General features: G+C 35.3%; 3 protein-coding genes across 28 annotated transcripts in view; 1 reads left to right on the top strand and 2 right to left on the bottom strand.

The window, feature by feature from the left end:
• Positions 1 to 1576: 1576 nt before the first annotated feature.
• On the bottom strand, positions 1577 to 11767 carry zc3h11a (zinc finger CCCH-type containing 11A). Of its 5 annotated transcripts, none has more exons than XM_068224110.2 (17): positions 11609 to 11690; positions 10238 to 10780; positions 9976 to 10095; positions 8918 to 9037; positions 8702 to 8825; positions 8423 to 8611; positions 8159 to 8224; positions 7987 to 8067; positions 7800 to 7901; positions 7650 to 7718; positions 7316 to 7411; positions 6688 to 7224; positions 6540 to 6601; positions 6094 to 6460; positions 4973 to 5136; positions 4730 to 4872; positions 1577 to 2717 (listed from the first exon to the last, which is right to left on the bottom strand). In XM_068224110.2, the coding sequence occupies exons 3-17, from the start codon at positions 10027 to 10029 to the stop codon at positions 2507 to 2509; spliced, it is 2385 nt and encodes a 794-aa protein (XP_068080211.2). In that variant the 5' UTR covers positions 10030 to 10095; positions 10238 to 10780; positions 11609 to 11690; the 3' UTR covers positions 1577 to 2506.
• ovgp1 (oviductal glycoprotein 1) overlaps positions 11386 to 14181 on the bottom strand; it is a 24971-nt gene continuing 22175 nt past the window's right edge. For all 22 annotated transcript variants that reach the window (XM_073916736.1, XM_073916737.1, XM_073916743.1 and 19 more), the window contains one exon: positions 11386 to 14168. In XM_073916736.1, the coding sequence (XP_073772837.1) occupies positions 13834 to 14168 (335 nt within the window). In that variant the 3' untranslated portion in view covers positions 11386 to 13833. The remainder of the gene's footprint in view (positions 14169 to 14181) is intronic.
• The window catches only part of chia.3 (chitinase, acidic.3), a 20514-nt gene continuing 18031 nt past the window's right edge, over positions 11699 to 14181 (top strand). Inside the window, exon 1 of the mRNA XM_073915704.1 lies at positions 11699 to 11842. The gene's annotated coding sequence lies outside the window, so the exon portion shown is untranslated. The remainder of the gene's footprint in view (positions 11843 to 14181) is intronic.

Below are 14181 nucleotides of genomic sequence, written 5' to 3'. Positions count from 1 at the left end.
CTTCACCTCTTCGAATGTAAATAAAATAAGCAGATTCTTACGACCGCGTAAATAATCTTCGCCGGTTGCTTAATGTACTTCTATGTCTAATAAATATCTCTTCCTTTTTACTGTGAAATTTCCAATACCTGCCATTAAACAAGCTAAAATTTAGAGGGAAATTATGCATCCCAGCTATTGAATCAGAACTTGAGGAGAATTCCAAGGCTTATAAAAGCCTCAATCCTCGGTTTATTCTTGTCTATTTGAGTGAGAAAATGTCAACAGCAGAGGACGAGCGTTTTGTTTTGCAGTTCTCGGTCGCAGTACGCAGTTTTCTTTTTCCTGTTTTTTTCTGTCAGGGTGTGAGACGTGTGTAAGGTGTTTAGCGCCAACTAACGGCTTGGGGTAAAAACAATGCGTCCGTTTCCCTCATACAAAGAATGTACAAATGGAGAAAGAAAAGTTAACTGAAACATTAAGGACGAAAGTGTGTTATATCATTCTGTTTGCCATTAATAAGAGTGTAATAATGTGCTATATATTTTAAACGTGATTTACAAAAGACTTTAAATTAAGTTATTTGGAGTAACAATACTCTTCATATCACAAAAAAACCTTGTCAGGCATATTTAAGTCAAAAATCACTCAATATATTATTTAAGGATGAGAGTTCAGACTTAAAGTTCTATTTTTAAATCATTATTCGTAGTAATTTATAATTATTAATACTAAAAATGTATTAATTTTATTGTATCATCGTGCAACTTATGATTATAACTATCATAGTACAGCTTATACTCAAGTGTTGGGAGTTACACAATACTTTACTAAGTAACGAGTTAAGTAATGCATTACTTTTAAAATAAATTTCACTTAATTTTTTGAAAATGTAACACGAGTAAATTTTTAGTTTAATTAGCTTATATAAACATAAACTGCTGTAAGTAGTCATTATTTATTTTATCATTACTCTGAACACAATGAAGAAAATGAAAAGCAGATTGTCCCAATGAATGGACATTGATTTTTTCCTAAGATAAATAGTACAAAAGTAGCAAACACTACTTTAAATAATCTGTTTGTACAGCATGTATAGACCGGGCTCAGGAAGTTCTTAAGATAACAGTTTCAGATAATATTATCCAAAAATATGTTTAATGTGTTTTTAAAGATAAATGGGGATGGTAGATTATACAGTGCGTTGTTAATTGCAGAGCTCCGCTTCTTAAAAAAAAAAAAAAGAAAAAGTTTTGAAAGAGATCAAGCCTCAGCCAGGTATTAAAAAATAATGCAAAAGTAGCTCAAAAGTAACATGGCACATTATTTACCATGGAAAAAATACTAAGTAGCAGAACTAGTTACTTTTTTGAGAAACTATATGTCAATATAGATGTGTAATATTTTAAATTGGCGCTGTTGAAATGCTACTCAATATATTGTTTTTAGTTTGATTACAAATTCAACATTTAAACATTGACCCTTAACCATAACCCAACTTTGAGTTAAATGGTCTACATTAATTTTCAATTAGATGTTTTTAAAAACATCCCTCCTGTATGCTTTAAATATCATATTGAAAACTTGAACACTGATATTTCTCATAGAGACATTTTATTTACAAAGATGGTTCTGAAGAGGCGTAACTCAGGTAAGGCAGACAAAACAAACAACATTATCACATGCCATTAATGCATGATGTCAGTAAATGAAAATGAATTAAAACAACGACACAGAAGAGGAAATACAAAAAGAAAACACACGCAAGTAAAGATGAACAAAGTATTTATCCCTGAGAACACAGCTGCTTCACACCTATATGTTGCATTCAAAAGTCTAATAAAAAACTAATTGCTAAAATAAAATCACGTTTATTTCACAAGGTGAAAAATGTAGAGAAGGTCCCCCAAGGGAATGAAGCATAGCATAAAATCTGTGATAGGATTTCTTCTGCACAACTCAAACAAAAAACAACCATGACCTTCAGCCTTCTGTCCAATCATTAAGCAGTAAAGGTGAGGGAATCACCTATTAAAACAACAACATTGACGGCCAAAAAACATTTAATGACTCAGATCATACATATGACACAAGAAAACATGTCCTTGCTGTCCATCTCTAATAAAAAGCTATTTTTCGGCATACACAGTACACAACTGAAAACTTCCTGTCTCTGTAACACATGATGAGAGATAGTGCTATAACGCAACTTCCAACACAATCATTATACCTGAGGCTGTCTGATGATGATGATGATAATAATGGCTTGGTAATACCTGCAAGAACTTTTTTTTCTTTTTCTTTTGACAGCTTTACATTGTCAACTAAAAGAAACCGAAAGGACTCGTTTTGAACATAACTGGTGTTTCTCAAGCACTTTGACAATGAGGAAATTATATTTACATCGACAAGAAAAATCTAAAAAGGAACATTAAAACAAATCTATTGTAGTTGAAAATTAAATTTAATTTAAAATGCTGTATATAGAGGCAGTGTTTTTTAAGTGACGAGATGATGCTTTTAGTTTTTAACTGTCAATCATCTCTGAAAGCTCTAAAAGAAGGTCGTCCTCTCCTTTGCCTGAATCCAGTTCCAACTCATCTTCAAGTCGATCATCGGTAAATTCATCCAACAGGTCTTCAAAGTCATCCATTGATGAACTAGTAACAACAGGAGGACGTCCAGAAGTAGTGCTGCACCGCCGAGAGCGTTGCATGCTGGGGGTTTTGATCACAGGGCTGTAGAGAAACAAAGAAAAAAGGTTTGGTTTGTACTTAACTCTCTTAACTCTCATTGACTGTTTACATGGACATCAGTAATCAAATTATTCGCCTTAATCTGAATTAGACAATAATATGATTAGGGTGTTTTCATGAGTGTCCTTTTGAATGTTTCTTTCATGATCACATTTTCCCATGTTATAGCACATAGATTGATTAATGTCATTGTGTCACCACGCGATCCACAATTCCTCAGAGTTTTGTCTCATTTCGGATGTTTCATAATTTGTCGACTTAAACTGCAGTTTGGCACTTTCACTTAGGAACAATTCATGCATGTCCCCATGACAAACAAGATGTTGAATAGGAGTATGAACCGCTAGAAGAGTGTTGTTTAAATGGAATTTGATATGGCGCCCCATTAGAGAAAAAAAAACCTCCACGACGCAGCTGCCTGTAGTCCTTTATTGACTTGGTAGGTGCAGAGAATAGTGTCGAACAGCTGCATGTGTAAAGACTCACAAAATGCACAACAAAATCCTACATGAAGGCAATAGTTAAGGTTAAGGCGTTTACATGACTGTACTGCATTTGAATAATGTGACTAAAATCACTATACTCCACATCTTATTTCAATTTCGCTTTAGTTCGATTATGACTTTAATCGGATTAAAATACTAAAAAATAAATAAATAAATAAAATAATTCACTGTTTACATGGTAGACTCTTAATCAGAGTAATGGCTTAATTGTTTATAAATCGGAAAAACACTCATCGTCATTTGCACTTCTATAGTCATTTAATTAAAAGCTTAAAAAAACTCAAAGTCAAAGTCAGTTAAAATCCTTATTTGGCAACAGTATGTAAAATCGCCAAAAAATATGTAAAAACCTCTTAATATTCATTGCTCAAGAGCTCAAAACTAAAATTGAACACTACATTTTTATGAGAAAGGTTCTTTAAGGCCATATTTAGAGTGTATGTGACTTAATTCCGATTTTTTCTCCTTTGTGGCATAGATCGGATATGGCCCATATACATGCAAGCAGGAAAATTTTTTACATGGATTCCGATTTACTCAAATCAGATTCGGGCCTTGTTCATATGTGGAAATTTATCCGATATGAATCAGATGTGCCGTTGTGTCTATTAAAGCTTTTATATTGTCATATAGCACACATATTTAAGCATGTTAAGAGGAGAGAGAGAGAGAGAAAGCGAGAGCGTAACATCTGCCACTTAACCAATATAAACTAATATAAAACTGTTGCATACATCACGTGAATAAATCACGTCATGGACATCACATTAAGATGCCTACTGGTTTTAAAAGTCCTAGATTTAAAAAAAGTTTGCCAAATGAGAACTTTTCTGTCATAAACTACAGTAAAATAACTTGACAGCACCCGCTATTTTTTTCCCTGCTCATTGCGTCTTTGCCGTGTACTATGTAAATGCAGACAATCGGAAACGAGTCACTTTTAAAAAAGTAAGCAGGTCAGCCAAAAAATAAATAAAAATGGGATACAGTCACAAAATCGGAATTGACCATCAAGATCTGTAGTGTAAATGCAGCATATGTGCTCAGAGACAGTATTTAAATATCAGCTATCAACCCATATTTCTTTTGAATGTCTACTTAATAAATACTGTGAAAAGTTACATATCTATCTATCTATCTATCTATCTATCTATCTATAGAAAACTCAAACATTAAAGAAAAATAGAAAGAGCCCTTAAAATGTCACCAAAATCTTCATAAAAACATTAATATGAGTTTTTTTGCCTTGCTTTTTTTTTAGAATTTCTGCAGTAAACCTAGTTTAGCAAAACACATATTTTAAAACACTTAAATAAATATCATAAACTTGCATAACTTCCTTAAAATTAGACCTTTCTCTGATTCATGTAAAGCCTTTGTAGGATATGGTATATTCACATTTGCCAAAAAATGTGACCAAATGATTAGTGTTAAAATGATTATAAATTTATTATACCCTTATGAAAAACACAAGAACATTTTCTTTACCTATGTGGGACCACAACAGTCTCCACTGATGTAGTGCTTGCGGGTTCAGAACAGCTGACAGGCATCATCTGAATATTCTCTATGTTGGAGGGCACCTGCTGAGTGTCGGACTGAACCACTTTCTTAGAGGTGGGTGACGCCATCTGGCAGAGTGAAAAAGAAAAAAATAAACATCTTTTGTATTCTATTTATTTTAATACTCTGAAACTCAAGACTTGACTGTGAAGTTAAGTTCAATCTCACCTTAAGGCGCTTGTTGGGCATTACTGGCGAGGAAGGTGTTTGACAGGTGGTGTTCAGAGGCTTGACTTCAGCAACAGCAGAATGAACTTTTGCAGCTTTCCTCTTCTGGACAGACGGGGCTGCCGGCTTCACTACTGATGGCTTCACATTCACTTTGGGTCTCACTAAAATGCAAACAAATATATTGGAGTATGCTGCTTAGATAAATGTTTTCTTTTTTATTATTAAAATTAGAAAAGATTACTGACATGAAATATTTGATCATCATCTAACTTTTAACATCCTTATTGTTGCGTTTAAATTTGAGGAACGTTGGAGAAAATCAATACTGTCAAATACAAAAACACAATGAAGCATGTTTGTTTGTACAACACCATGCTAGGGTATGTCCATGTGTGTACCATAACTGGTTGTTATGTACTGACGTCATAAATCACATATGCGTTATACGGCAGTAGCTTACTATGATGAGAGAGGAGAATGACAGTAATTAAAACGCTAAAAAGCAGACAACGGTGCACAATTCACTGCTTGTGAGTTTGCAGGGCAGTCTTTCACTGACAGGGAAGTATATTTTAATACAAGAATTATTGTGTTGCTAAATGACAATTGTACATACTGTTTATGGAAAGCATCGTTAATGCACCAAGATATCGAATTGAACTGAATCGATAGCATGATAATCGTAACCGAACCATGAGACCAGTGTATGATCGCATCCATAATAACAACTGACACCCTAATATTAAAAACATAATAGACAATGGATATAAACCATCCGTTCTCATCTATTAAAGAAATTATTTCAGTGAAATTATTTGGTGTATTAAGCCATCTGGTCAATATTTTTTCATTAACAGTGTAACTCCATTAACAAGAATGTGAAAAAAAAACTGTATTAAATAACTTCATGCCAAATGGCAAAAAATAAAATCTTAAAATTATCCAATCTAAAAAGTTTCAGATCTATACATTTCAAATCAAACACATAAGTGTTATTTCATCCACCTAATCCACGTGTGTGTTTTTTTCACCATGCCATCTGGTGCCACTAATAGGCATTTCTCAATTCTACATATAACTCATATTTAAAGAAAGCAGCTGACAGGTTAGACTCGTACCTTTGGTCTCAGCTGGTGTAACGATACCCTCTGCTATCCGCACTGGTCTGACTGGTGAGGTTGAGGGCTTTGGTGTGTTAGTTGATGGAGTGCTGTCTTCAGAGCGCTCAGGTGAGCTTTTCTCGATCACCACAGCATCAGAGACAGGTGGACTGGGCTTGGCTTTAAAGGTGATCCTCTGTCTGACTGTGGTTTGAGGCTGGACAGAGGGTTCAGGGGCAGGCGGTGATGCAGACGCTCCTACATCTGTCTGGTTGCTGGAGGTGACCTGCTCTTCCTGTAGCTTGCGAAGTTTCTTCTCTCGCATGATTTCCTCAAATGTCTTCACTTTGACAACCTCGCTGGATGGTTCGATTTTTCCATTTGCCTACAAGTTAAAGAATAGGTTATAAATTCTCATAATATACTCGTAAATCTGCTTTATTGTCTATTTTTCTATGTCACACCTCAGTTGCAGGTTCTGGTTTCTTCTCAGAGGCATCTGGCTTTGTCTGAGTTACTGCAGCAGCTAGAAAACAAATTAACAGCTCTGTGAACACACTTCCTTGGAACAAAAACCATTTTAAGACTGTTCAATGATTGTGTCCGACTTACGTGAGGTTTTGTTTATGCGTAGAATGCGCCTCTTTGAAGGTCCACTTAGTTCTGCTTCACTAGAGGTTGGAGTCTTGTTGTCTGTGGTCTCTCCAAGCTGTGTTTGCATCCGAGCTGCTTTTTCCCTGCGGATTTCCTCTAGTGTTTTTACTCTGACCTCCCCAGTTGTCACAGTGGTCTTATTAGCGGCTCTGGCAGAAGAGGGTTCTTCGCTCCTCTCTGGGCTTTTGTCAGCTTTGTTTATTTCCTGCTCTTTTTTCTCCTGCATTTTTCTTTTCTTTTCGTGAAGGATTTCAGAGAAAGTTTTAACTTGAGGTCCAGCAACAGGTTTGACACTTTTTCTGGAGGGGCTGATCTCTTTCTGCGGCACTTCTTTCACAACACGAACAACTTTACTTTTGCTGAGGTTTTTGGCTGCCTTCTCTTGCCGAATCTCCTCTAGGGTTTTTATACGAATGTCTCCGGATGATTTTGGCTCGCTGTCACCGCTACTCATGTCAGTTGTCAATCCAAGTCTTTCGTGCACTGGTTTATGAGCTGAAAGAAAGTGAATTATTTGAATAAATTATGGAAAGAGACACAAAAATGCCTCTATGCCCCCAAATTGCACAATGAATGAATCTCATACATTTCTTTGTTAGCACATCTGTCGAGGATTCAACAACTCCACCGAGACGTTCAGCAAGGCTTCGTTTTAAAGGTGGGCCTTCTTCCCCAGGGACATCTTAAATCAAATGAAAACATCTCTGAAAACACTTTAATGGTGTGCTAAATTGATAAAAATATTTTGGTTAATTTAAAATGATAATTAAACAATATTTTAATGCTACTTTGGCTGCCCATCATGGGTAACGTCCACTTAAAAACAACCAAAAGAGTTAAAGTAGGTCTGGTCTTTAATGGTTGGTTCACCCAAAAACTGCCCACCCATGCAACCAAATCAAATGTTTTCATAAACACACCTCTTTCCAAAATTCTTTTGCCAAGCCTGTCTGCAATTCGTCTTTTTCCAACTTCTTTACCAGATGAATCTGCAGCACAAAATTAAAGAAAAATAAACTGTTTGATTCTACCAACAACAACAACAACAATTTTGTACCACTAGTACTAACCAATCTTGACATTGTTAACTTCCAGACGTGAGAGAGACTGAATGTTTTCCTTTTCAACAGTAGGTCTACTGATTTGGGCTAAGCCTTGCACTGTGCTCTGCCCTGCAAACAAATAAAACACACATTTTGAGATCAAATTTCCAGACAACAGTTTACCCTAAAGCTACAGTGTTGATGATTCACTTACTAGCTTTCTTCAGGTTGGACATAAGTGCTTTCCTCAGCCTGATCTCCTCTAACGTCTGGATACCAAAGTCCAGAGAGTCATCTGAAAGGCAGACCAATGAATGAATAAAGATATCAATTAACGTTTTTGTAGAAAAATTCCACAAAACACTGAAACATTAAGGAATATTTACGTTTGCTTGAGACCAGTTTCCGGGGTGAGACTCCTAAAGATTCGTCTCCTTCCTCTGAAAACTGATCTGTAAATAATGAAGTAAAAAGTCAGTAAAGATTTCTAGATGAATGATCTCAACCAGTCATCCGCAGACATTACCACCAACCCTAATTAGAATCACACCTGAACCAGTTCAACAATGATTAATTAAGGACTGGGATTAATGATGAATGGGATTGGACACTCCTGTTCTAGTTAAGGCATTTACAGAATGACTGCTTACCATCTTCATCATCGTCATCCACAGGGTTAATGACCACTGGTGGATGAGTAGGGCTGGGCACATTCTCTTGGGTCTCAGTTCTCTTGACTCCTCTGAGCTGTGGGTTAGTGGGGTTTGCACTGGGTGCAGGGACTTGGTTCACCTTCTCCTCAAGCGGGGCCTCTTCATTGTCCTTTCGCGCTACCTGCCCTGTAAAAAAAAAAAAGAAGACAATTCATCAATTAGAAATTCCTATGGAGACCAGTAATGTTTAAAAATCCTGTAAAGAGGATCAAATACCCTTATCTGGAGCCAAGTAGTTGCCATTGATGATGCGTGGCTTCTCATGATGGAAAGCACAATGAGGCTTCTGGCAGCCAGCCGGCTGATTCTCCCAATAGCAGGCAATTTCCTTTCGGTTTTTCTATAAATGGCATCAACAAAGTCATCACTAATGAGGTCCAATTTCAGAAAGAAAAAAATCTTAACATTTGAGGGATTTAAAAAGTGACCTACATCTATTTCCATGTGTCGAAACTTGCAGACGTTACGGAAGCATCTTTGCTCTTGCCACAGGTTGCAAACCGTTTCACTACCCATGGCAGCCTCACAGTGTCGAAAAGGGCAACTGTCACCCTTAAAAAGGACACAAAACATTTTTAATTCACTATACAATTTTTTATTTACAAAAATCATAAAAAAAGTGTTCTATTGTTAATAATAGGGTTGCTGCGATATCATTAATTCATGTTACGATACTATACCAGCTGAAGCATCGTGATACTTAGTATTGCGATATTGTAATTAATAACTCAAACCCATGATATAAAAAAAAATTCAGAAACACTACAATTTACGTTATAATAGGCCTACTTAAATCTAATTAACCATTGCCTTATTATTGAAAAAAGTATTTGAACGTTTTTTTTTGTTTAGTTTGTAAATAACTGACCGACGAAAAATACATTAAAATAAAGATGAAAATTTTACCAAATGAAATTCATTACAAAAAGAGCATTTTTTCAACCAAATTAGGTTTATGAAGTGGTCAAAAATTGTTTCAATGTTTCCTGTATCTATTGTTTTTTGTTTTTTTCTTATTCAAAATTTCACTGCGAGTCGTTCTTTTTCAGAGATTGTCACAGTTGTTGTAGCTACTAAATCACATTGACAGGAGCAGAAATTAACTGATTCAGATTCAAACTGAAGCATCAGAAAAAGTGCAATATGCCACTATAAAAGGCGTGAATTCTACACAGTTTTGCAACCTTATAGAGCTCCACAGACTATTCAAATAAAATGGTCTAGCGTTGCACAAACGTGTGGTAGACACATTATGTATTGTAGATAGACAGTTAATGACAATATTAGCATTTACAAACTGAAGTGGAACCGCCAGTATTTTGGAGCCATAGAATTACGATACTACCATAGTACTGGTAAACAGTGTAACCCTAGTTATGAATAAAATAATTTGACTCATGAATGCTCAAAATACATTCCAAATTTAAAAAACATAACATTTATTTCCAACAAAACCACAACAGCTCATCATCACTTCATTTTCTACCTACCTTCGTACAGGTAGAATAGTAGAAAAAGTAGCAATCATCTCCTTGCAAGGTCATTCTGGAACAGGTTTGTACTCTTCAGGGTCAGGAGGTGGGATCTCGTCCTGGACACTTGCAATCTCCCTATTTAGAGTGTTAGAAGTCTATTCATGCTCCTGTTGATCCACATTTTTTCACTTTCACATTCTGTCTTGAATGGCGTAAAATGGTGGAGGATATTTAAGAACTGGTAAGAGAGTGAAAGCGTTGCAAGAACTTCGTTCACCTGCAGTGGCTGAGATGTTCCCAGGCACAATCTCAAGCACTCCTTGAAGAGTCGCTCCGCACTGTTTGGATCCTGAAGGAATACTTGACTGATGAGTACAGAGCGAACAAGGGAAGCAGGGGCAACTTTTGCCTCTCTTTTAGTGACCTGTTCCCATCAGACTGCTTTGCTAAAACTGGCAGATGGTGGAAAATGTCCTTTTGTTTTTTTCTCCGAGATTGTTGATAATTGAGAGGTGATTGGGTTTGGGGGAGTTTAAAAAATTCTTGAACTAGATGAAGTCAAAAAGGGGCAAAACATGTATATCTGGATATCTTGGAGATGTTGAAATGGGTAAAAAAGGAACAATATCTTCTACGTCACTGGAAGCCGGGTGGAAAAATTAAAATGGGGTAAACAGGAACTTTAAAAAAAAGCCCAATAAGAGGGAAAAAAAAAACAATGGAGAGATTTTTAATACAAAAAGGCAGCAATCTTCAGGAAAGCTAACTCATTATCCAACTCCAGCAATCCTCTGGAATGAGGGACAAGATCTTGAATAACCTACATTTCAAAAAGGAGACAAAAACACTCCCCATGTGCTGAAAAGTTGGTTATTTAAATAAGGACAGAGACACAATATGCATTATTACACGGAAAACATGGCAGACAGAACATGTGTTAGGGTTTACATAACACGTAAAGACAACAATGGATTTCTGTAACAACAATGTCGTGTTTCAACACGATTTTGTTCTTGGTGTGGTGATCCAAACATAGTAAACAGTATTAATCACGTTTTAAAGTTAGTATCAAATTCAGCATTTTGACGATTTTGTGTCCGCGAATGTAACGTTAAGGTGCAGTTTACAAAATCTGCATTTGTAAAATGTAAAGGTTTAAAGCACATTTTTACAGATGAACAAAAAGCAAATATCACCACGATCATAAATCAAAGCCGAAGCAAAAACGTTTTGAATGTAATAAGAGTCAATAATTATATTCCCATAGCTGTATTACATTACCGTAATCTTCGAAATCCACTAACGTTACTCAAATGATTGTCGCGTTATGCAAGATTGTCGAGTTAGGCCGTGGTGTCATTGTTTTATTTGACTCGATTTACTATGCAAATCTTCATATGAAAAACACAGACAAACAACGTGTAAAGACCAAATGAGTATATTTTAAATCCAATAGCTGTTTAGCGTTACGTGACAAACAACACGGTAGCTTATTCTACGGCTTAGCATAGCATGTTGCTAACTTCGAGTAAGTTAGCATTCTAACTTTAACACAACTAACAGTTACTAGACTGTACTAAAATATGTTGAATGATAAATAAATAAAATGTTTAATAACATTTACTTTAAATTAATCTAGCACAATTACCAGTTTATACCGAGTGGAATTAAGTATGTTCGGGTTGATGCACGTAGGCTCTCCAGTACAGGACTTTTCTCTTCTCGGTTTACAGACGGTACAGACGAATAAAATGGCGCCCGCGCTGCCCAGCAGGAAAGTGCTTACACAAATGACTGTAAACGTCAGTGTGACGGCGAGACTCGTTAAAGGGACAGTTCACCACTTAAATCACACCCTTCTCAATTAAATGGGTACAGACAGGTTGGACTTACTTTTAATTGTTTAAATAACAACTCAGAAATTTTGGTCCAGTCTTAAGTTTATGTTAGCTTAACAACAGTGTCAATCATGTGCTTGACATGTTAATCAGATGATGCTGTAGCTCTTCTACCTCAATGTCTTGTGTTCAGATGCTCTACTGCAGTGGTTCTCAAACTTTTTTCATCAAGTACCACCATGAGCAATATTGAAATACTGTAGCGTAGTAAGCCCAGTAAAGCAGCTACAGTACAGCTCTGCACAGTTCAAAAACGTGGCAGATTAAATTCTATTAATTAGAATATTTATTATTGTCAGCCACTTTAAACATTATAAAGAGTCTGAACGTTATCACTGTGCTGTATCTAAAAAAAAACACTAAAAACGTCAACATTTTTATTAAAATGTGCTTTTAAAAGTTAAAAATGGTAGGTTACTGTTCTTAAAAAGTATAAAGAAAAGTGCTGTACTTAAATGTAAAGTGTTAACATATAGGAGCCAATTCTTCAACACCTGGAAATCTTGTCTGGACCTCAGAAATACAGGCTATATGTCATATAATAAATATTATATGTAATATTTATATATAAATCATTTCTGATATATGTTGATAAATATGTAGCATGTACATTTGACATATTTGATTCCTCCGCGTACCACTAGATGCGCACCACTAGTGGTACAAGCACCACAGTTTGATAACCACTGCTCTACTGCAAATGCTTGCTTATAAGAATTTATTTGTCCTTCTATTAGCACAAACCTCCTCTGACCTCTGGCATTAATAATACATTTCCTTCAAGCAATTGCCACAGTTATTTTATTTTTTGACCATTCCCTGTAAACCATTGAGATGATACACATGAAAAAATCTCAGTAGATCAGCACTTTCTCAAATATTGACGCTGACACACAACCATGCCACCATGTTTAAAGTCACTTTCTGATACTCAGTTTGAAATTTAACAGAATCTTTTGACAATGTCCACATGCCTAAATCCACTGATTAGTTATTAGATATACTGATACTGATATTAGATATTTGAGTTAAGAATAATACAAACAAAATAAATACAATATAAAATAATTTAAACAGACAAACAAACACAAGAATAGTGTTACATGGGGCATTTTACATATGGGTAAAACAAACAAAGACTCAGATGCTGTCAGATTAACTACTAACAAATTTAGTACAAAATCCACCTACATACTTGAATTGAAATAGGGGAATCTGTGATAATCTGATTTGTTTAACCAATCAGTTCTGAATGTTTTTTTTTATTAAGAGTATAATAAAAACTTGTAGATGCATATAAACAACCTGATAAAGGGGGTGTTAATCCTGTTAATAGTGATGACCAGCATAGTGTAAGGTGTAGATGTTGCAGTTTTCTTTTTGAAGTATTATTTTCAAACAAACCAGGACAATCGATTTGTTATTTTTTTGATTTAGAGGCTATTTTTTATTCATATTTGCATTTTATTCATACATTTTAGAAGGATTTGCTTATCTTCCAATTGGTTTGGGGCTTGGGGACATGTCTCCTTTTAAAGATTATTTATATTAATATACATAAAATTGTATACATCAGTACTAATTTGCCACTTTTCTGACAATATGTAAAATTATATTTCCTCAAGATATCAGGCTGAACTACAAACACACACAAACAAATTATGTCAATGAAATGCATGCAGTAGTACATCTTTTGTTATCCATTACATGTAGCTAAAACTTGCTTAAACAATTGTTTAAGAAACAGTTTTAATATCCAACAAGAATTGTGGGCATTTTCTTAATTTATTGTTTGTTTATCTATTGTTAATTTGCTGGTGTTTTTTGTAAATGCATGTGTTTTTTAAATTTCTCTCGGCCACTGTAGAAATGGTTCAAATTAAATTACATTTAAAGGTGTTTTAGAACAAAAGAATCAAGACAAAAGCAATCATAATTATTCACTAGTGCTCAAGTCTTTCCATCTGCTTTAATCCTAAATCAGCATTTTAGTTAAGAAACCTGCACTCCCCAATGTAATAAAAATAATCATCAGTGATAATTGTACTTTCCTAGAATTATTTGAAATGGCATGGAACGGGGTGCACCAGGTGATATTTGTTATTCCTTCACTACAGCTATAAAATGAGTTGAGGGAATTCGTTCTGTAATATAGTCCATCTGATCTGTTTGCACAAAACAGACTTTGCTGTGCTGAAAAAGATCTGACAATCTTCACACATATCGGTGTTGGCAAAGAGCCTTTTCCAGCTGTTGCAAAAATACTGAAGAAAAAGTTGGTGCTGGTCATGGAGGAAGACGATTCAATTCCTGTTGCAAATAA

This window comes from Danio rerio, chromosome 11, assembly GCF_049306965.1.
Source record: "Danio rerio strain Tuebingen ecotype United States chromosome 11, GRCz12tu, whole genome shotgun sequence".
NCBI lineage: Eukaryota > Metazoa > Chordata > Actinopteri > Cypriniformes > Danionidae > Danio > Danio rerio.
Note: the sequence above shows the minus strand (reverse complement) of the source record. Positions and strands in the feature narration are given on the sequence as shown.

Bases quoted from the DNA above. Each gene is read 5' to 3' on its own strand.
- zc3h11a (XM_005169254.6), bottom strand. From the start codon at position 10,029: ATGACCTTGCAAGGAGATGATTGCTACTTTTTCTACTATTCTACCTGT. The intron at 5,137-6,093 runs GTACGAGTCTAA...TTTGCATTTTAG, and splicing joins TACACCAGCTGAGACCAAAG to TGAGACCCAAAGTGAATGTG. The intron at 2,718-4,729 runs GTAAAGAAAATG...GTTTCTCTACAG, and splicing joins ACTGTTGTGGTCCCACATAG to CCCTGTGATCAAAACCCCCA.